Raw genomic sequence first — 24,005 nt, 5'->3', positions numbered from 1 at the left:
TATATATATAGCCTTTTTTTTCATTGTGCGGACCGCTAATGTAACTTCACACGTTAGTTCGTTGCGTTAGCGACGGACTCCAAACGGAGCTGTAGATTGTACTTTGACATGTAAATCTGCGTAATGCTGATAAATGCCGATTCAACAATGGCTGCTTCAGTTGGACAAATACAAGCTGTGGTTTGAGAAAGACAAGGACGCGTGCAAAATGTGCACTGTGTGGTTAACCAATCGGTTAACGATGGGGTTAGAGACTGAAAAGTCTGTCGTAAAGCAGTTTTCGTCGTTAAGCGTGACCCTAGATTTAGATACGCTTTAATCATAAATACAGTATAGAAAAAAACTGCGTGCGTACAACGCGAGAAAGAGCGATCGCGTTGTCGAGATGGGCTACGGTGGAGGCTGCGCTGCTTCAGCTTATCATACACTATACACCACTCCACTACACTCCACTGTGCTGCCACTGCACCTTCGCGCACCGCGCAAAATTACGAAAAGTCGGTCGTAACTCCAGTCTGTCGTTAACCAGACCCGTCGGTAAGCGGGGACTCACTTTTAGCCCGGATACGGCTTATAGCTACAACATTTTCCATTAAAAAAACTTTGTAGGTGCGACGTATATTGATATTGAAAATACGGTAAATGTTTATTTTTTCAATTAAACCACGTGGCTTTTCATTAATTTATGATATACTGTGGAATTTTGGCCTGGATTTTTTCTTATTTTTCATGTCTACACATATGTTTAGAGAATGTATAGTCATTGAAATTTGCCTGAAAGTCATGGAAAAGTCATGGAAAAGTCATGGAAATTAATTGTCAAAAAAGTGTATGAACCCTGCTCTAAGTTGGAGCTGCAGTGTATGTTCAGCACCGAGACATCTGAACACCATCTATCAGTGATATAGAAACATATTCCGCCGCCTCTCGCTTTCCCCGTCAGCTCCGTTACGCGGTCCGCACGGTGAAGATGAAAGCCAGGCGGATGTAGCTCGCTGTCCGGGATGGACTCACTGAGCCAGGTCTCAGTGAAGCAGAGAGCAGCCGAGCGGGTGAAACTTCTGTAGTTCTTGTTGAGGAGAAACAGTTTGTCCATTTTGTTGGCCAGAGAGCGAAGATTCGCTAGATGAATGGCCGGGAGAGCGTTTCTGAATCCCCGCTGACAGAGCTTCACATCCGCGCCAGCTCGCGTCCCCCGCCTGCATCTCCTACGCGCTCTCCACAGAGCTGCCGCTCCTCCAACTATTAACTCCAGAAAACTTTCTGCGTTATCGAGAACTGGCGAAAAACTTCCAGAAGTGGATTGTCCAATGCTCAGCAGTTGATCTCTGGTGTAGACAAGTGGGTTTGAGCTGCATAAAGCACACAAAACAGACAAAAACACACACAAAACTAGAGAGTGCTGTGACGAGGCAGCCACCCGCAGGGCCATCTTGCATCTTAAGTTGAATAAACTGTGTGTGACAGGAAAGATATGATTTGAACCAACTTCAGTTGGTCAAAAGAAAGTCTATTGAGGAGGGTGGTGTGACAGATGGTGTCAAATGCTGCACTTAGGTCTAGTAGGATAAGGATGGAGAGTGAACCGGAGTCAGCTGCCATAAGGAGGTCATTGGTGACTTTTATCATAGCAGTTTCTGTGCTATGGAAAGGGCGGAAACCAGATTGGAACTGTTCATACAGGTTGTTATATGATAAGTAAGTATGTAGTTGAGATGCTACTATTTTTTCTAAAATTTTGGAAATGAAGGGTAGATTAGAAATCGGTCGTAGATTATTAAAATTAGTTGGATCTGCACCAGGTTTTTTTTAGAATTGGAGTTATTACTGCAGTTTTTAAAGAAGCAGGAACAGTTTCAGTGGAAAGAGAGGAGTGGATAATGGAAGAAATGATAGGAACCAGTGAGGGAAGACAGGTTTTTACTAGTACTGAGGGGATGGAGTCTAACTGACAGGTAGATGGCTTAAGCTTCCGGATGATGTCTGAGATTTCAGAGATGGAAGGAAGATGAAAGAGATAGAAAGAAAGAGCAGGAGGAGAGAAATCTGAACCTGCAAAACAACGTCATCTAACTGTAACCCAGGTGTATATAAATATATATCTCCAAGGTTGTAAATATTCATTGATACTGAATATGGCTTAGTTATAACTAATGAGAAACCCCATTCTTTTACCCATATCATTATAATTATTAGATCAATTTAGATTGTAGATATTAATTAGTGGCGTATTTTAAGGTGCTTACCCCTTTAAGAGAATCCATGCGTAGTTAATAGAGTTGCACCGAGTGCGCGTGCGCAAAGCACGAGCGGGAGAAAAGACACAGATAGCGGGAGAAAGACGCAGATGGCAAGAGGAAGACGCGGATAGCGAGAGAGAAAAGCGAATAGCAAGAGATATTCTGAAATTAGACAGCACTGGAAACAAGGCAACAGTTAGAGCATACTGTAGGTTCGTTCTAACTGAAACCTTAAAATCCTGACACTGCAGACAGAATATTCTGAAACCCGAGAAGTTGGCCAGGTTTTTTGTTGTGCGATTTATTCAGTTTCCACGGGCCTCCGAGTGTAGTTTGCGGCTGCAGCTGCACCATGTGGACCGTGGATGGCGAGCCAACCCAAGAGTGATTCATGAATGTATTGTTCTAGCATTCCTATTCCTTCAACACGGTAGGAGAAGAGATTTTTCTTGATTTTGGATCATTTATTGAGATATTCGTCTCCAAGGAGTATCCAGTTTTTTTTCCTATTTTTGCTGTTTTTTGGAAAAGGACAGTTATTCTCCATATTTTTTTTTCCAATTGACTCTTGACACAAGGACTACAATTTTGACCCTCTGTTATTTTAATGGGTTCTTAATCAGTGGGAGAAAAGAAATTGTCACAGAAGACATTGCACATATTCAACTGTGAATTGTGTTGTAATTTGATTGAGGTGGAGTAGCCTACTCGTGAGGAAGCCCTCAATAACTTAAGGGGGGGAAGAGTATTACTTGTAGATTGTTGCACAAGGGTTATGTGATGGAAACATTGTGAACTATTTTTTTTCTTTCAAGGGGAATTTTCATATGTTGATGTAAAGTACCTAGTATACGGTTGCTTTAAGAGTATGCTATTAATAGCCAGTCACTTTTGAGAGGTAGCCTAATTTACCCATACCCACTAAACCGATAGACAGCCAAAATACACTATTTAATTAGATAAATAATTTTAAGTAAACATAGGATTTTAGTCCAACTAACATAAGGAGACAACTTAATGAAAGCTAGATGAAAGGACATTAATAAGAGATAAAGCAGGTAATATATATGTTAATCTAAATTGATAAGAGTCTTAATTTGAGTGGGTAACTGGAAGGAGTTTTACTCTGCAGGACAAAGGTTGGGCTAACTCAATTAGTCATCTGTTGCATCAATTGTCATTGTTGCTGTCAGTTCCTTTTCAATACAAAATTGAAGCTCACTTATTGAAGCCATTTATTTATCATCTTGGTGTTCTGAGTTTTACCACTCTACGATCCTAGAACTGGTCCTGTAGCTCACCCGCTGGTGAGGACGATAGTATATCTCGTATCTCATACATGCTACATAAAAATTGGCGAGCCAGCCAGGAGTGGTATTAGCTTAGCCAGTAGGACACCAAAAAAATTTATTTTATACCTGCCTTGAGATGGAGACTATTCAGGCTGAAAATGTGAAGATACCAAACTCACTCTTAGTGAATGGTATAACAGGCACAGTTACTGATGAGGAAGTAATTGACTTTTTGAAGCAGTATGGACAGATAGAAAGAATAATTTCAGTAACTGCTGCAGAGTTTGGCCCTGGTGGAAGCGTCGTCGTAGAATACACATATGGCACAGCCTTAGAATCCTTACTTCCGTTACTACCATTCACCCTCCTCAGTAAGACCCAGACTACCGTAACGTACCATATTAGGTCCTTGGCTGCAGTCTGCACTTGTGATGCCGGTACAACCACACAAGTCTTCCTGAGAGAGCTAAAAAAAATTGCAAAGGTGAGTGGTAAAGACTATTCATCTGTGCTGAAAGATGAACTCTTGCGTATAAGTGATACCATTGAAGAGGATTCTGAAACTGAGAATGATTTCTTGCCAAAAATTTCCAGTGATTCTGCTTCCCACACTCAAGAGGATGTGGAGCAAATCAGTCCTAAACCTAGTTCAGTACCCTTGATTGAGTCCACCGAATGCCAGCAACTCTTACCTCCATTGGATTCCAAGAGCCCAACTTATCCTGCTCTAAGTCCTAAAGAGCTTAACCCACCTGGATTACAGAAAGTTGTTGTTGAGCACGTAGTACGAAGTGAAGGGTCAGTATCGCAGACTCATGCAACCCTAAGACTTCGCCCTTTTTCTGGGCGCATCCCGCAACCAAGCCATGAAGTAGATTACGAGACTTGGCGCTCAAGTTTAGATTTTTTTTTGAGAGATTCTGAATCTTCTGACCGATACAAATCTCGTAGGTTGCTGGATAGTTTGACTTCACCTGCTGTGGACCTTGTCAGAGACCTGCCTTTTGATTCTTCTCCAGAGCTCTATCTCGAAATTTTGGATTCTGCCTATGGTACTGTGGAGAACGGTGATGACCTCTACGTAAAGTTCCTTAACACTTTCCAAGATTTTGGTGAGAAACCCTCAACTTACTCCAAAGGTTGCAAGTGATGCTGAGCACTGCCCTGAAGAGGGGGTGCATAGCGTTGAGTAATCCCAACCAACAGCTACTTAAACAGTTCTGCAGGGGGTGTTGGGATGACGGGTTGTTGTCTGAGCTACAACTCGAGAACAAAATTCAGAACCCTCCCACATTAGCACAGTTACTGCTGATGCTGCGGACTGAAGAGGATAGAAGAGCCTCAAAAGCAGGTCGAATGAAGCAGCACTTGGGTGCCACAAAGCAGAAAGTGTCTTCACATTTCCAGTTTGTCCACACAGAGGATGACAACATTAGCACACCAATAGCTGTGGATGTGAGTACTGACACAAAAACAGAGGTACAGGATTTGAAGAAGCAAGTAGCTGATCTGAAATTGCAGCTTGCCCAGATGATTCAGAGAACCAAAGAGAAAGGGTCCAAGAAACCAGCTATCAGATCAGATCCTAATGAGTCCTCAAGTCTGCCACAGAGGACTCAAGTAATGTTGCCAACTAGCAATAGTGTAGCCACCCAAAGTAATAGACCCAAGCCTTGGTATTGCTTTAATTGCGGTGAGGATGGCCATGTTAAGACGCAATGTAGCAATGACCCAAATCCTTCTCTGGTAGCTGCTAAGCGAAACTTGCTAAAAGAAAAGCAGGCTGCATGGGACAAGCAAACAGGGGCGGTGAGTCAGACCAGAACACCTCAAAAGGTTTACGCTTCACTTGGATGCTCTACAGCTAATCAGACAGCCACCTTGCCAAAAGGGTTGGTTGGAGCTAAATGCACTGCAGAAATCTGTATAGCCCAGAGAGAATGCAATTGTCTGCTAGACACTGGATCCCAGGTGACTACTATTCCGCATTCCTTCTATGAACAGAATTTATCTCACATAGCCATTAAACCCCTGAGTGTATTGCTTGAAGTGGAAGGGGCAAATGGTCAGACAGTTCCTTACTTGGGGTATGTTGACATTGATGTCAAGTTCCCTAAGAGAGTTTTGGGACAGGAAATAGAAGTGTCAACACTAGCTCTCATTGTCCCTGACCTAAGATCTGGATTGTCTTCAGTCCTGATAGGGACAAACACTCTGGATATCCTTTATGAACGGTATTCTGCTTTGAACGTCCCAGAACTCCAACTACTGCCTTATGGTTATAGGGTAGTCTTGAAGACTCTTGAAATTCGAATGAAGAAGAAGGTTCAACTCAACTCTAGGGTAGTGAGGTTACATAGTGATGAGCCTCATGTAATTCCAGCTGGCCAGTCCAGTGTTGTGGAAGGAAGCATCAGGTGTAGCGCAATTGATGAGAGCACACAGGTGATTATAGAGACACCCAGGTGGTCCTCCTTGCCTGGTGGTGTCCTAGTTCAGAGTGGACTAGTAGACCTTTCACCTATGACACCTGTTTATGTCCCTGTAATCCTTTCAAATGAAACAGGACACAATGTTGTTATTGCACCCAAGGCTGTAATAGCTGAGATAAACTCTATCCAAAGTGTCAAAGCTCTTGCGTCCCAAACATCTGAGACCTTGAATTCAGACTGTAAAACCAACCTTGAATTTGATTTTGGGGAATCTCCTGCACCAGTTGAGTGGAAACAGCGGATAATTGAAAAGTTAAATTCCATGCCAGAAGTGTTCGCTCAGCATGATTTGGATTTTGGATGTACTGACAAAGTGAAACATCACATAAAGCTAAGTGATGAGACGCCTGTGAAGCATAGACCGAGGCCTATACATCCGCAAGATATTGAGGCTGTAAGGAAGCACTTACAAGAGCTTCTCAGTGCTGGAGTCATTAGAGAATTCGAGTCGCCTTTCTCGTCCCCCATCGTGGTTGTGAGAAAGAAGAATGGTGATGTACGACTTTGTATCGACTATAGGAAACTCAACCTCCAAACTGTGAAGGATTCATACGCCTTACCTAATCTAGAAGATTCGTTTTCTGCATTGACTGGTTCCAAATGGTTCTCAGTCTTGGACCTCAAATCGGGGTATTATCAAATTGAAATGGAGGAATCAGATAAGCAAAAGACTGCATTTGTATGCCCATTGGGTTTTTTCGAATTTCACAGGATGCCACAAGGGATCACAAATGCCCCTAGTACCTTTCAAAGACTCATGGAGCGTTGCATGGGTGACTTGAATTTGAAACAAGTCTTGGTTTTTCTGGATGACCTCATTGTTTTCTCATCAACCCTGGAGGAACATGAAGAAAGGTTGTTGCGTGTGCTGAATTGTCTAAAGGAATATGGTCTGAAACTTTCTCCCCACAAATGCAAATTCCTCCAGACATCAGTTAGGTATCTAGGCCATATAGTGTCTAGTGAAGGAGTTGAAACTGACCCAGAGAAAACATCCGCCCTTAAAACCTGGCCAAAACCCACAAACCTGAAGGAACTCCGATCCTTCTTAGGATTTTGTGGTTACTACCGCAGATTCATTAAGGATTTCTCCAAGTTGGTCAAGCCCCTTAATGAGCTCACAGCTGGATACCCTCCCGTGAGGAGGCAGAATAAAGTTCAAGTGGAGCCAAAGACTTATCACAACCCCAAAGTGCCTTTTGGTGATAGGTGGACTTCAGATTGTCAGGTAGCTTTTGACACTATAATCGAGAAACTGACGACTGCTCCTGTGCTTGGGTTTGCTGACCCCAAAATACCCTACATTCTGCATACTGATGCAAGCACAATAGGGTTGGGTGCTGCTCTTTATCAGGAACAGGAAGGGTTTAAACGAGTCATTGCATATGCAAGCCGTGGATTGTCCAAGTGTGAAGCTAGGTACCCAGCGCACAAGCTGGAGTTTCTTGCTCTCAAATGGGCAGTAACAGAGAAGTTTCAAGACTATCTGTACGGTGCAACATTCCTAGTTGTTACCGACAGCAATCCACTCACCTATTTGCTCACCTCTGCAAAGCTTGATGCCACAAGCTACAGATGGTTATCTTCACTGTCCACATTTAATTTCCAGTTACAGTACAGAGCAGGAACCCAAAATAAGGATGCGGACGGATTGTCCAGACGACCTAATGGCTCATTACCAATGGATTTCACTTCACAGAAGGAAGTTGAAAGAATCCAGCAATTTGCAAAACGACATTTGGAAGAGCCTGAGATTGAGTGGCTAAATGAAGGTACAATCCGAGCCATCTGTGAGAAACACTTGGTCCATTCTATAAACAATACTGAATCTGGGTCTACATCTTCAGGTGTTCCCTTGGTTTTGTCACTTGCTCATCATCCTAGATCTATACCAAAGAGTTTTGAGGAAGAGAGTTGTTTGGACGGGGTTCCAGTTGTTCCTCAAGTCTCAGTTGAAGAACTATGCGAAAAGCAAAGAACTGATCCTTGTCTCCGAGAACTGATCTCCCAGATGGACTCTGGAGAGAGACCCCCTCCATCAATCAGACAGGAACTTCCAGAATTCCACCTGCTGATAAGGGAATGGAACAGATTAGAATTAATAGATAATATTCTCTATAGAAGAAGACAGGACGGAGCACATACCTCTTACCAACTCGTGTTGCCTGAGGAGTTCAGAGTCATAGCTTTGAGGAGTCTACATGATGAAATGGGACACATGGGCATTGAACGTACCTTAGATTTGGTGCGGTCCAGATTTTATTGGCCCAGGATGTCTGCCGATGTGGAAAAACACATTAAGACCTGTGACCGTTGCGTTAGGCGGAAAACCCCACCGGAGAAAGCCGCTCCCTTGGTAAATATTGAAGCCAAGAGACCACTTGAGCTTGTATGTATAGACTTCCTCAGCCTGGAGCCAGACTCAAGCAACACGAAAGACATACTCGTGATAACAGACTTCTTCACGAAATACGCGGTGGCAGTTCCTACACCGAACCAAAAAGCTGTGACAGTTGCCAAGAGCCTATGGGACCATTTCATTGTTCATTATGGTATACCTGAGAAGATCCATAGCGATCAAGGACCTGATTTTGAGTCCCGTCTAATAAAAGAACTCTGTGAACTTGCTGGTATCCAAAAGACCCGAACAACTCCTTACCACCCCAGGGCTAATCCTGTGGAACGCTTCAACAGGACCCTCCTGAGTATGATGGGAACCTTGGAGAACCACAAGAAAAGTCACTGGCGGAACTTCGTTAAGCCACTGGTGCATGCCTACAATTGCACCAAGAATGAGGTGACAGGATTCTCGCCCTACGAACTTATGTTTGGAAGACAGCCAAGACTTCCCATTGATCTAGCTTTCGGCATACCAGTCAACTGCCAGCCAGAGTCACATTCTCAGTATGTGAAGATGTTGAAGTCAACTATGGAAGCGAGCTACAAGGTGGCAGTTGAGAATGCGAAAAAGACGGCACATCGTAACAAAGTTCGGTTCTATAAGCATGTTGTTGCCTCATCTCTAAGCAAAGGTGACAGGGTCTTGGTCAGGAATGTGCGTTTACGAGGCAAACACAAGTTAGCAGATAAATGGGAACCAACTGTACATGTAGTTGTAGATCAAGCTGGAACTCTACCTGTGTACACAGTGCAGCCTGAATTTGGAAATGGGCCAATGAGAACACTCCATCGTGATCTTTTACTGCCTTGCGGGTTTCTTGCCTCCACTTCCGATTAAGCTGAAGTAAAGAGAAAACCCGGCAGGCCAAGGACTCGTCAAAGTTCCAGGAACACACTTCCAGTTGAATACAGTGAGCCAGATTCACTGTCTGCATCGGATGAGTATGACTTGGCCGAGGTCTACAACCCCGGCGAATTCACAGTGGAGAGAATGAGAATTGAGTGCGGTTCTGGTAATTCGGAATCTGAGCCTCATACTTTCTCTACTGTGATTAGTCAGGAATTGCCTGTACGAGATACCAGGGAAGAAACCCCAGTTGCTGTTCAAACTGAGAGTGATTTACCTGGGTTGAGAGAGCCTGAATACCCACCTATAGGAGACCCTGTTGAGGAGCTCTCAGTTGATGAAGTAACTGAGAGGCCTGAACCTGAGATAGGAGAAAGTAGACGCTTGCATGTGGAAGGGCATGCCGATGAAATCTTACCTATCCAAGATGATGTTGCACGACTCCAAGATCAACCCTCCTCTGATCGAGAAGAGACAGATGATGACCCAAACAAGGATAGATCAGAACCCAGACCTTGTATTAGAACCTCCTCAAGAAACAGAGAGCCCCCTAGGCGACTTACTTACCCAACATTAGGGAATCCTCTGATTACTGTAGTCCAATCTCTGTTGCAGAGTTTGAGTACAGCCCTTACAGATGCACTCATAGAATTTTCTCAGGATTATACAATACAGAGCTATGATAATGTTGCACAGGGACGTGCACAGAGAAAAGGGGGGAGGGTGTAACCCAGGTGTATATAAATATATATCTCCAAGGTTGTAAATATTCATTGATACTGAATATGGCTTAGTTATAACTAATGAGAAACCCCATTCTTTTACCCATATCATTATAATTATTAGATCAATTTAGATTGTAGATATTAATTAGTGGCGTATTTTAAGGTGCTTACCCCTTTAAGAGAATCCATGCGTAGTTAATAGAGTTGCACCGAGTGCGCGTGCGCAAAGCACGAGCGGGAGAAAAGACACAGATAGCGGGAGAAAGACGCAGATGGCAAGAGGAAGACGCGGATAGCGAGAGAGAAAAGCGAATAGCAAGAGATATTCTGAAATTAGACAGCACTGGAAACAAGGCAACAGTTAGAGCATACTGTAGGTTCGTTCTAACTGAAACCTTAAAATCCTGACACTGCAGACAGAATATTCTGAAACCCGAGAAGTTGGCCAGGTTTTTTGTTGTGCGATTTATTCAGTTTCCACGGGCCTTCGAGTGTAGTTTGCGGCTGCAGCTGCACCATGTGGACCGTGGATGGCGAGCCAACCCAAGAGTGATTCATGAATGTATTGTTCTAGCATTCCTATTCCTTCAACACGGTAGGAGAAGAGATTTTTCTTGATTTTGGATCATTTATTGAGATATTCGTCTCCAAGGAGTATCCAGTTTTTTTTCCTATTTTTGCTGTTTTTTGGAAAAGGACAGTTATTCTCCATATTTTTTTTTCCAATTGACTCTTGACACAAGGACTACAATTTTGACCCTCTGTTATTTTAATGGGTTCTTAATCAGTGGGAGAAAAGAAATTGTCACAGAAGACATTGCACATATTCAACTGTGAATTGTGTTGTAATTTGATTGAGGTGGAGTAGCCTACTCGTGAGGAAGCCCTCAATAACTTAAGGGGGGGAAGAGTATTACTTGTAGATTGTTGCACAAGGGTTATGTGATGGAAACATTGTGAACTATTTTTTTTCTTTCAAGGGGAATTTTCATATGTTGATGTAAAGTACCTAGTATACGGTTGCTTTAAGAGTATGCTATTAATAGCCAGTCACTTTTGAGAGGTAGCCTAATTTACCCATACCCACTAAACCGATAGACAGCCAAAATACACTATTTAATTAGATAAATAATTTTAAGTAAACATAGGATTTTAGTCCAACTAACATAAGGAGGCAACTTAATGAAAGCTAGATGAAAGGACATTAATAAGAGATAAAGCAGGTAATATATATGTTAATCTAAATTGATAAGAGTCTTAATTTGAGTGGGTAACTGGAAGGAGTTTTACTCTGCAGGACAAAGGTTGGGCTAACTCAATTAGTCATCTGTTGCATCAATTGTCATTGTTGCTGTCAGTTCCTTTTCAATACAAAATTGAAGCTCACTTATTGAAGCCATTTATTTATCATCTTGGTGTTCTGAGTTTTACTACTCTACGATCCTAGAACTGGTCCTGTAGCTCACCCGCTGGTGAGGACGATAGTATATCTCGTATCTCATACATGCTACATAACTCTCTCCAGAATTTTTCTTTCTCTTCCACATCACAACCTACCTGAGGAGCATAAGCACTGATGACATTCATCATCACCCCATCAATCTCAAACTTTACACAGATCACCCTGTCACTTACTCTCTTTACCTCCACTACACTCTTACTAAACTCATCCTTCAGGATTACCCCTACTCCATTTCTCTTCCTGTCTACACCATGATAGAAGTGTTTGAAGCCACCACCAATGCTCCTGACCTTGCTCCCCTTCCACTTGGTCTCCTGTACACACAGTATATCTATCTTCCTCCTCTCCATCGCATCAGCTAACTCTCACCCTCCTGCTCTGCCTCCTCTCCTTCAGCTTCAGAACCCTCTTACCCCCTCTCCTCCTCCTCCTTGTCCCAACAGTAGTCCAATTTCCACTAATGCCCTGTTGGACAACAGCACCAGTGGCGGTCGTTGTTAACCCGGGCCTCGACCGATCCGGTATGGAATTTCTGTTTTTGATCTGCATCATTTGATTTGGCACAGTTTTTACACCGGATGCCCTTCCTGACGCAACTCTCCCTATTTATCCGGGCTTGAGACAGGCACTAAAATACACTGGTGTGTGCACCCTAGTGGCTAGGTTCTTAGCAGGTTATTACAAACAGTTTTCAAGTCAAAACATTATTCTAGGTGATGTTACATTTGCACATAGGACCCCTTGTTCGAAAGGAGCTTCTGAACTCTCTCATCCATTGAATTTGTCAGGTTTTGGATGGTATCTGCTTCTATTTTTTTTGCATAAGGATAGAATACTCTCCTAGAGCTGTTGCTTAGATGTGAAATACCTCCCGCCATCATAGACACTCCTTTTGATGATGGTCCAGAGGTTTTCAATGGGGTTGAGGTCAGGGGAGCATGGGGGACACACCATAAGTTTGTCCCCTTTTATGCCCATAGCAGCCAGAGATGCAATTGTGTTCTTTGCAGCATGAGACGGTGCGTTATCATGCATGAAAATGATCTTGCTGCAGAATGCACAGTTCTTCTTGACCATGGCAGGAAGTGCTGTTTGAGAAACTCCACATACATTATGGAGGTCATCTTTACCTTAGATCCTAAAGGTAATCTCTCTCCCCATGATTCCAGCCCAAAACATTACTCCACCTCCTCCTTGTTGGCGCTGTTGCCTTGTTTGCATGGGGTGTCCATCAACCAGCCATCCTCCACTCCATCCATCTGGACCATCGAGCATTGCACAGCACTCATCGGTGAACAAAACAGTTTGGAAGTCAGTCTTCAGGTATCGTTTTGCCCACTGGAGCCAGATCTGCTTGTGTGCTGTGGATAGAGAAGGTCGACATGATGGCACACCTGCAAACCTCTAAAGGACCCTGCATCTTGTTGATCGGGGGACATTGGACGCACCAGCAGCTTCAAAAACTTGTCTGTTGCTATGATAAGGCATTTTTGCAGCTGCTCTTTTAACCTGATGTAATTGCCTGTTGGAAAGAGTCCTCAATTTTTCCTTATCAGCACGCACGTGTGCTCTGAATCAGCTACATACTTTTTGATTGTGCGATGATCACGATGAAGTGTCTTGGCAATGTTGATTGTAGTCATGCCTTGACCTAAACATTTCCCATTTTGGCTGAAAATGTAGGCTGCTTAATAATCTTAATCTTAACTATCCTTGCCTTTAATTGGATACACCTGCCAAACTAATTAGCATAGGTGTCTGCAATTGCTTTCAGTGATATAAAGAGCCCAAATACACATCACCATCAATGGGTTTAATTGAGAAACTCTTACCTTATCACTCCTAAATAATTTTTGAATAATAATTTGGAACGCAGTGTATGTGGTGAGCAGCAAAATACCGTTAAATGAAGCATATAGGCTATTTAAATTGAGGATGACATGACAGTGAATCACTAAAGTGCGGATAGCTTGAACGTGGTTCAAATTTGACAGTGAATTCTTAAATGCCATGAGCTCTTGCTTCTTTGGCCGACACAAAAGGCATCTCATTCGCCAAGATGTGTTTGTAGACCCAACAAAGTCAAATCATTCTTTTAAATAAGGCCATGGATGATGTTTTTCAGACGATGGATTGACACCATCTATAGCGTCAGACTCCATTTTCTCATCTACTTTCTCTTTTGTCGTGTAGTCTTTGCCTGTTGGTCATGAAAGTATCATATCACTCCGCTACCCCTCCCACGTTTCACCTCCAGTAGGATTTGCACTTCATTAGACGCATAAGCAGATTAAAAAAGCACATATGTCAATAAAGCGATAAAATGGACTAATAACTATAGTTAAAATTACAGTAACAAACCTGTTTTGGAAGTGTAGTGACTAAAAAGTACAGGTATTTCTTATGAAATGAAAGGAGTAGAAGTAAAAAATATGTATTGACAGAAATTCTCGAGTAAAGTAGATACTTCGTTACATACTACCTCTGAGTTTTAATGTGCCTATAGTCCCATTTATATGCAGCGGTGCAATCCATTTTTCTTCCTTTACAGCATTTATTTTCTCTCCTGCTTCGTTATCACAATTCACCATGCCAACAAAAAATGTGTCACCCAAATCAGTGTCCTCCACAATCGCACATGTGCTTACATGGATGCAGCCACGAAGTCGCCAGGTTTAAGAAACGTCCTAATGGAAACATTGACAAGTTTAAAGTTGTTTGCACCTTATGTAATGCGGAATTAGTTAATTGTAGGAGTTCTACCAGTCTGAAGTACCATTTAAACACAAAGCACCCGTTTGCTGCTGACGCTGGGTCAAGCACTGATGCAGCCCAGGGGAAGAGTCAAACTACTCAACCGAGGCAAGGTCAGCGCAGCTCTATCAGACAAGTTGACTGATCTCTTCGCTCAGTGGATTGCCACTAGCTGCCGGCCCATAAGCATGGTTAGAAACCCTATCCCAGGGTAGCACGCATATTCTGAATGAGCCATTTTAATCTAGATTAATTTCAAGATTTCAGTAAGATTTATCTAGATTTTAAAAATGTATCTATACCCACCCCTAATATATATACAGACCATATACTTTAAGTGGACTAGAAAGTATACCAATTTAATACTTTTTCGGACTAAATTGGAACATTTCTAGTAAAAAAAAAAAAGTATAGGCCTACTCATAGTACACTTGAATAAACTTCTTTTTGCTAAGGGGAGCGCTTTACTGCTTCCTAAGTAGTGAATGAAGCATGAGATAGCAGCAAAACTTTGAACTAGTCCCGCCCATTTCCAGTGGATCATTGACGCATTCGAAGTTTCATACGTCATAGTCACGTGATAGTAGCGACTTCAATACAAACTCTGTGTCGAATCAGCAAGTGTCGGGAAAAGTGATATATGTTTTGAAGCCTCGGTGTCAAACTGCCCATCCCTATTAAATATGAATGACTCATGGATTTAACTGTTTATACAACCCTGATTTTGAATTACCCTTCAAAACACCTCGCTGTGCTCAGCACATGCGTCCACCTCATCGTTCCCAGATACCACGATCGTTACACATCTGTAGGGGTGACCTGCAATAGTCGCTGATTCGACTATAGTCGACTATACCCCCTAGTCGACTATGAACGTCATAGTCGAATGTACCATTCTAACTGCATGGGGGTGCCCAAGGATGCAGCTAAGCATTAGTTGTTACATAAAATGTCTTTGTTTTTGTTATATATAGCCTTTTGTCAAATAAAATCCTCCTAATTTCTGTTAATAAATATTTAAAAATGATGTTTGTGCATTAACAATAGGCACCTTCCTTACTACACATTAATAAATCACACCCTGCTGTTGCACAATCCAAACGAGCAGAGCTGAACACGCTACAGAATACGCGCAGCATCTGCCGAGATTATAATGGCTACTAAAAAACTTCAAAAGTATTTTGAAAAACATAAAGATAAATCAAACAAAGTAAAATGCAAGTTATGTCATCAACGCATTTCATTTCGCACAACAACAACCAACATGGCACACCATTTAAAACACGTAAGGCGAAAAAAAACGTTTGTTGTGTCAGTCGTGTCGTCTCGTCTCATCGCGATGCGTCTCGACAAGTAGGCCTATAAACATTTTTTGTTGTTGTTTGCTTTTAAACCCCGTTACTTGAACCTTTCCTTGTATTTTTTGCTGTTGTGTGGCAATTTTTTCATATTTTCAGGCAGGCATATTTTGCACAGTGCCTGTCTGACAGTTCGATATGCGCAATGCGCACTGACGGTTAATGTTCTCTAACGTTTCATAAAAAAATTAATCAGTAAATAAATAAAAGCTGAATAAAGCCAACCTACTGTGTTTATTCATTTATCTGATGTAACGCTGGGTGTGGGCGGAAGGACGAGACACGGATCCTTTCTGCAGCAGCCAATGTAACTCGCTTTATTTGCACAATTAACATACACACACACACAACGAGCAAACTAAGACAACGACAAGCACACGACACTGCGTGAACGCACATTAAATAGACAGACTACATGAGCCCCGAGTGATTACGAGACGGGCCACAGGTGGGACGAATGAACACATGCGGACACAACCACACCCACGAGGATCCACAGACGCAGACGGCAAGACGCAGACGACGTAGACACACGCCCACAGGGAAGGGTCCGGAGCTGTTCCGTGACATCTGAGTGTTTTAGGTTTTTACTTTGAAGAGGAAAAAAGTCCTGAATGAGATCCCGTTTAAGGTAGGCTACTCTAAATAAAAATAAAAATAAACCAGATTCGACTATTAGTGTGACGGGCGGGGGTGAGCAACTAAAAGGAAGCGATCACGCCAAGTCTCAGGGAAAAAGGATGGTTTAATAGAAAGTGTGCAAACCAAAAACCCGTGCAATATCTCCAAATTAAGAATATAATGACCAGCGGTCAACTGGTACAAAGACAAGACATATATAGGCAAACAAACGACCCTCAAGTGAGACGGATCACGGGCTCCGCCCACCTGAGGGACGCACATGATGTCACCAAACAACAACAACAACAGCCGCTGTGGACGGAGGCGGCCGGTAGGGGGCCGCCTCACCGTGACAATTAGTCCACTAAAGCTGACGAATCAGATTCGACTATGAAAATCCTTAGTTGAATACACCCCTACACATCTGCCCTGTAATTTTTTTGTGAATTGCTACATGTCAACTAAGGCCTAGTCTGAGGCCTGGTCTGTGGCCTCCCCTCTTGTTGAGGCAAATCTGTAGACCAGGAATCTACTGCAGTGTGGTTAGTCTATTGCCTAGATCTGCAACAGTATTATGAACCAGGGCCCGTATTTATCAAACTTCTTAGAGTGGAATTTTGGACTTAAGTGCTGAAAAATTCTTAGATTTGCTCCTACTCACAGAGTTAAGTGTAAGTGCCAGTTATCAAAACTCTCAAGTATAAGAATCACTCTTACTCTCCCGAAAAGTTAAGACTGCTCCAGAGGACTCATAAGTCGTTAAGAGTTGCCACTAGGGGGCTGAGATGGCACTGAGAAGACAGAGACGCGTGCGAACCTTCATTTTAGGTACACATTTCAATTTTATAGATATATAAATATGCACACAAATATGCACAATGCACAAATATGCACAATGCACAAATATGCACAATAATTAGGCATTAAGATAAGCATGGGTTAAATTTTTTTTTCTTTTTTTCGTGCAAGAGTGTAATATTCATGCTGCGATTTTCATACTTTAATTTTAAGCTTTGACTTCTGCCTTGTCAGTTATTGTATGTCATTTGGGAGTGAGTCCTCTGCCAGACTTCCTTCAGACGCTCACTTTTCCTCCGGCCATTCATGACTGGTGGTGTTGGGAAGCGCTGTCAGAGAGGGAGGGGCAGATGGAGAATCTGCGCTCAAGCCAGCAGGGTCGGGAGCACGAGCTTTAATACTGACAGATGCAATTATTTTATTAGCATCACAGTGTTTGTGTGCAAATCTAAATAAATTTTAAAAACATTGTCTTTGAGATATACTTTAGAATTTCATTAATGCAGGATCCATTCCACATATCACCACAATGTCTTCCCCCATGATACGCTGCACCACCTCACAAACTGCGCTAAGAGGCTTTCCCAGTGGTCCTCCGCCTGAATGTGATTCAGTTAGAATGTATGCAGTATCCAAAATAAATCAGAGAAAACATATGTATAACAAAAGAAAGAAGGAAACAAATTTTTTATAAAGATTATTTATTAACTACGTAAATACGCTGTGTTATTTTACAAAAATCATGACTGCAACATTATTAAGTTAAATGTGAAGGTATTTCAACATTTTCTGAATTTTATCTTGACATTTCTCAGGAAATATTCTTGAACATGAAATCCGATCCAGTGATTGGTTCTTGCAGGGAGTTTTGAAACGACGTCATCCAGGATCAGCTTTGCGGTACAGCCAGGTGTCGTAAATCAGCTCTGAGACTGACACTTACGAATTGCTCCTACACTTCGCTTAAAGTGAGACTGAGAGGCTTGATAACTAACTTTTAGTCTCAGCTTTTAACTAAGAATTATTTTAGACATAAGTCAATTCTTAGCAGCATTCTTAGGAGTAATTCTAAGAAGTTTCATAAATACGGGCCCAGGACTCTTATCAAAATAGAATACCAGAGACTCAGAAGTTTGTATTGCTTGCTGTTACCACACTACATAGAGGCCTGTACTCCTTGCTGTTTGATGCTGAAATACTACTATACTGTTAAGATGGCAGCAGTGGGTTAGTCTACCTGTTTATTTGTCTGTCTTTATGCAATTTTTATGCAAAACTTTCAGGTTTGAATGAGTATTCTCCATACTTCAGTTCTTCAGTTCGGGCTTCAGTCCGGCCAAAAATACATCCGTGAGAGCAGCTTCGTTCCATTCTGTCCACGCGGCCAAAGTGCGAAACTCCAGGGCATAGTCCGCCGTGCTACGGGCCGCCTGCCTTAGCTGCAGCAGGCTCTGTCCGCAGGCTCTTCCCTTACGTGGGTGATTAAACACCGCCTTGAACTCGAACTCGCGGATGAACGCAACAAAGTCAGTAGTACAGGACGCCCCAGTCTAGGGCTTTTTCTTTAAGGCGTGACACCATGAACCCCACCTTCTCCCGATCCCCGAGCTGTGGTTGGCTGGTGTAGTACAGCTGACACTGCACCAGGAACCCCTCGCACCTCTCGGGATCCCCTCCATAAGGTTCGGGAGTGGGGAAATGGGAGCTCTGGCTGGAGCTGGCCTCGCTGCAGGGACCTACACAGATAGGCTCGGTAGACAGGTAGTAACTGTGGATAACAGGGATCTGAGCTCCTAAAGCTCTTGTTGCTGCTTACCCAGGGCCCTCCCTTGGTGAGCAAGTATCTCCAGAGGAGAGGGCTCCTCGCCTCCGGCGGCTACAGGCTGCAGATTCTGTGATGTGGGGACAGAGGCGGCCGAAGGCGAGGGTTGCAACACATTATCTTTATTCTCCATGAATAATCAATCAAAAGAGAGACTGCAAAGCAGTCAGCTTAGCAACTTCCAAATAACGGTAAGTATAGGCAGCAGAGGCTAAGTGAGGTCCAGCAATGAGCTTCCAGCGAGGCAATGTGCAGCACTGGACCGAACGACCTGTGGGAAACAAAAAGGTGCAAAACCTAATGGGGAACAGGTGTTAGTACTCTGGTGAACGGGACGGTAGGAGTGGTTTAGTGCTTGTGGCATGTGTTGTGAAGTAGTGTGAGAGGCTACACGCGCCCTCTGGCGGCAACCCAGCCTCCCCACCGTGACACTCAATAGTAATAGTAGTGCATTTAAAAACAACTGCTAAACCTCCCCCTTGTTTGGGAAACCATGGAGAGAGAGTCAGGAGAGTCAATGGGATAGCTTTTCTACATCTCCGCAACATTGATAAGTTAAGAAATGCATTATCACAGCATGATGCAGAAAAATTGGTGCACGCCTTTGTTAGCTCCAGATTAGCTCCAGATTACTGTCAGGATGCTCACATAAGAATCTAAATAAACTTCAAATAGTTCAAAATGCTGCAGCCAGGTTAACTAGAACTGGAAAAATAGATCATATCAGACCAGTCCTATCAGCCCTATACTGGCTTTCAGTTAAATTCTGTATTGATTTTTAAATTATTTTATTGACTTATAAAGCACTACATGGGCTTGCTCCTGATTACCTCCTGGAACTTATTTCCTATTATGAACCCCCACGTCCACTAAGATCACAAGATGCTGGCCTCTTATTAGTTCCAACAATTAATAAGGAACATTGGGGGGAAGAGCCTTTTCTTATAAGGCCCCCCAGCTTTGGAATAATCTTCCAGAATGCGTCCAACTCTGACACAGTCTCAATCTTTAAGTCTAGGTTGAAAACCTACTTATTTAGTTTAGCGTTTGATAACTAATATGCCCACTTAGATAAAGGTACAGATCCAGGGGTTCATAGGCAAATGGTTTTATGGTAGACTGGGGTGCTGGTGCTGTCATCTGTCACTGCACATGGTCAGTCAAGTTTGTTGACAGTACAGTAGATGGATGACAATGTCTCAGAATGCTCCCAAGCCTATGGCTGTGTTCGAAATAGCCTACTACATACTACTGGCGTACTGATCGAGCCCCAAATCAGTATGCCGTATGCAGTATGTGACCAAAATGAAATTTTCCAGTACGTGAAACATACCCGGATGACCTACTACTTCCGCAAAATATTCCAGTACGCAAACAGAGCTATCTTCGTGGTGTACTGCATCCCATCATGCAACGCTCGATCACGTGACCCCGTAGTATGCTTTGCTTTTGTCGCATACTGGAAACTGTACTGCATACTACTACGAGGACCAGTATGCAGTATCCAGTATATACTGAGTCCAGTATGTAGTAATCTATTTCGAACACAGCCCTTGTTACCTTCTGGTTCTGCCTTTTTCAGCTATGCTGTAATAATTTAATTTACTGCCTGAGTTGCTGCCACACTCCAGAAATGTTTATAATTTCATCTGTCCCGTATATGTCCTCATACAGAGCTAATTTTCCCTGTTTTATCTTCTCCACATGGCTGCCCGCCTACTCGAGGAACACTGAGATGAGGAGAGATGAGCCTTTCCAGAGATATATCCTAGGCCAGCCACATCCTGCCTAACCAGATATGATGGAGGATCAACCCACTGCCCTGACTAACCAGTGTGGATGAGGGTTAAACCCACTACCCTGGGCCCTCTCACTGCCCTGAATTCTCCTCTGGTATGACTATTACTACCAACCATCAAGACATTTAGGACTGAACAGGAATTACATAAAGAACTCATGTATAACATTACCAACCATCAAAACGTTTGGGACTGAACAGGAATTACATAAAGAACTCATGTATAGAAATACACACCAAGATGGACTTTATTTATCTCTCACATCTTTTCTTTGTTTCTCCATTTTTAAATTGTTGTCACGGTCACTGGCTTCGGTCAGAGGAGGATGGGCTCCTTCCCCCCAGAGTCTTGGTTCCTTTCAAGGTTTCTTCCTCATGCCCTTAAGGAGTTTTTCCTTGCCACTGTCGCCTTTGGCTTACTCACTGGGGGCCAAATCCTGGTGAGGACTTTTAATTTCTGAACCTGGAATTGACACCTCTGCTGGGGGCTTGGACTCGGACATTTGTAAAGCTGCTTTGTGACAACAGTCAATATAAAATAATAAATTTTGATTTGGTTTAATTTGAATAGGACAAATATTTGAGAAATGGCTTAGGTCATCAACCTGCAGCCACGTTTCAGACAGAAATAAAAAGTCCAGGTTCTTGGATGTAAAAAAAAAAAAAGTCCTTTATGATAAAAGACTTAAAACAAATTTTACTCTGCAACCGGATGATGATTTAAAACATACTTTAAAACCGTTTAGACAGGAGAGAACCACAAGGTAAAATCAGAAATAGGTCTATTGCTCACAGGCACCAGGTGTGTCAGCACAGGATGGTGTGTAAACACAAAATGTGTGTAAAAACATTTTTAAAACCTTTTATGCCATACACAATTTTTTAAAAATAAACATGTGTAGAACTTTTCATAACATTATAGTGCCTTACATACATGGTATTTACATATTAAACTAAATGTATATAAGAGCTGTATGTGTCAAATACAAAGTTATGTGTAATAATATTTAAGAATGTGTTAAAAGCTAACAATTATGTAAAAAAACATATATAAGTAAATGTGACAAAGATACCAAAGATACAACTTCTATTGTAGATTTATATGACAACACAGACATTTTATTTGAATGGGAAAAAGACAGGAAAATGAGCCTCTATGAAAAGTTTCACATACTGTTTAGTTAACAAGCTAAAAATGTACCTCCATGTGAACCTATGCTAGAACTTTATTGTAGCTAAAATGACATACACTGCTTGCTTTCAATTCTACCAAGAACAAAAAGTTAATTAAACATGGTATCTCTTTCTGAATATTTCCATGTAAGATGATATAGCTTCAACCAACAAAAATGGGGAAAACAGCATGGCTAGCTACATAAAGGTGGTCGGGCTTGTCATGGTATAGAATGTGGGTTGGTGTATGCAAATTTTAGAGCCATAAGTTTAAATCAGCTACAACTTTTAGGTCTGGGGTTTTTGGATTTGGTCTGTTTTACGGCCCATATTTGCTTATGCTGGATTTACATTTGAAGAAAGTGACAACAGTTCTCTTGTTATTTAGCTATCCCTAGGTAATTGCAGTTTTACATTCTATGGTTCCATTAACTCATTATGTATTATATTTACAGACATTTTGCATTTATCAGTGTTGAATTTAAGCAAAAAGTAAATAATCAGTCAAAAAATGTTTGTCATCTCTTAACATACATTTCTGTTTTTACATGTTCGTTATCCAAACCTTTGGACTGTAATACTAGTTGTTTATTAACGGCCTTTGCTGTTGCAATCACCTAGACTGGCCAGTTGATCGCAGCATTGCTTAATCCACTGAGCCATCGTGTCAGATTAGTGATTGTACTGCCTGCTGAGCGTTTGTCCCAATCTCCTGATTAGTGCTGCCAGTTGTTCTGTGTCACGTGATTTCTCCTCCAAGAGTTCATAACGTAAACTCGAGATATCTTGTTTAATCTCCTTCAGTTCACCTGTGGAGTAAGAAACATATTTATACCTGTGGACACCCCCTTTTAATTTTTCCATCAGACAGCAGTTCTCATACTACACAATTCTTGAACTTTTAATCCAATATTTTAAACGTTATCGGAGAGTTGAAGCTGTTCTAGCTGCAAAGGGTCGACCAACGTCATATTAAACCCTATGGAATAGGAATGGGATGTCACTTAAGCTCATATGTGAATCAAGGAAGGCGAGCGAATACTTTTGGCAATAACACACACACAAAAAATCAATAGCCCAATCTATTTAAAATTCACATCCATTAACTGAATTGCAATCTTTCTTCCCAATTTCAAAAGGTACTCTAGAGAATACCAAGCAGAGATGCTCACAAGTCATTTTTTGCAAGTCCAAGTCAAGTCTCAAGTCTTTGATCTCAAGTCCAAGTCAAGTCTCAAGTCTTTGATCTCAAGTCCAAGTCTCAAGTCTTTGTTCTCAAGTCCAAGTCAAGTCCCAAATATTTGAGTGACACTGTAGTCGCAAATCACTGTATAGTTGTAATGGTCTGTTATGACACTTCTGATGTATAATAGCTTAAACTGGTAAATGAAGAAATACAATTTTTAAAAGTGTGCACGCACACACAAATGTTTTCCAGATAAATTTTGTATCCGTATTTTTCTCCAAAAAGTATTTTTCTTACAAAACTGACATTTTTCTGGATACAATATTCTCTTCTTTCAGTAGAACATCTGCTATATTTTGTTCTAAAAGATAAAGGAGGGCTGTGAAATAAAAAAAATCACATTTTTAATTATATATATGAAAGGTCTGCATATAAAGAAAATAGCAACCAAATTATTCATTCATTCATTCATTATCCGAACCACTTAATCCCGCTAGTCGGGGTCACGGGGGGGCTGGAGCCAATCCCAGCATCTCCGGGCAAAGGCAGGGTACACCATGGGCAGGTCGCCAGTCCACCGCATGGCCAACACACACGCACACACTCACACCTATGGGCAATTTAGAATGATCAATCAACCTAACACGCATGTCTTTGGACCGTGGGAGGAAACCGGAGTACCCGGAGAAAACCCACACAGGCACAGGGAGAACATGCAAACTCCACACAGAGCAGCCCAGACCGAGAATCGAACCCAGACTGCCTTGCTGTGAGGTGACAGCGCTAACCACCACAACTAGCAACCAAATTAGTGATTATTAAAAAACAATTAAAAACAGAATTCAAATTTTACAATAATGATTCTGACATAAAAAGCCCTGCAGCAACAACTATTTGTCTCCTAATGAACTGGATCAAACACAATCTATTTGAACTTCAAGGTGTCTTTCAGTGTCCAATACAAGGAAAATGTTTATGCAACTAACACATTCCATTTTTTAAATATAAGGATTGACAGGGTACTTGCACTTAGCCTG

General features: G+C 42.1%; 1 protein-coding gene across 1 annotated transcript in view; it reads right to left on the bottom strand.

Annotated features, from left to right (window-relative positions):
- Nucleotides 1-21,275: 21,275 nt before the first annotated feature.
- trpc6b (transient receptor potential cation channel, subfamily C, member 6b) overlaps nucleotides 21,276-24,005 on the bottom strand; it is a 29,524-nt gene continuing 26,794 nt past the window's right edge. Inside the window, 1 exon segment of the mRNA XM_076994464.1 lies at nucleotides 21,276-22,591. Within this exon segment, the coding sequence (XP_076850579.1) occupies nucleotides 22,455-22,591 (137 nt within the window). The 3' untranslated portion in view covers nucleotides 21,276-22,454.

The sequence above is a fragment of the Brachyhypopomus gauderio genome, chromosome 2 (genome assembly GCF_052324685.1).
Source record: "Brachyhypopomus gauderio isolate BG-103 chromosome 2, BGAUD_0.2, whole genome shotgun sequence".
Classification (NCBI taxonomy): Eukaryota; Metazoa; Chordata; class Actinopteri; order Gymnotiformes; family Hypopomidae; genus Brachyhypopomus; species Brachyhypopomus gauderio.
This window is presented reverse-complemented; position numbering and strand designations above follow the sequence as displayed.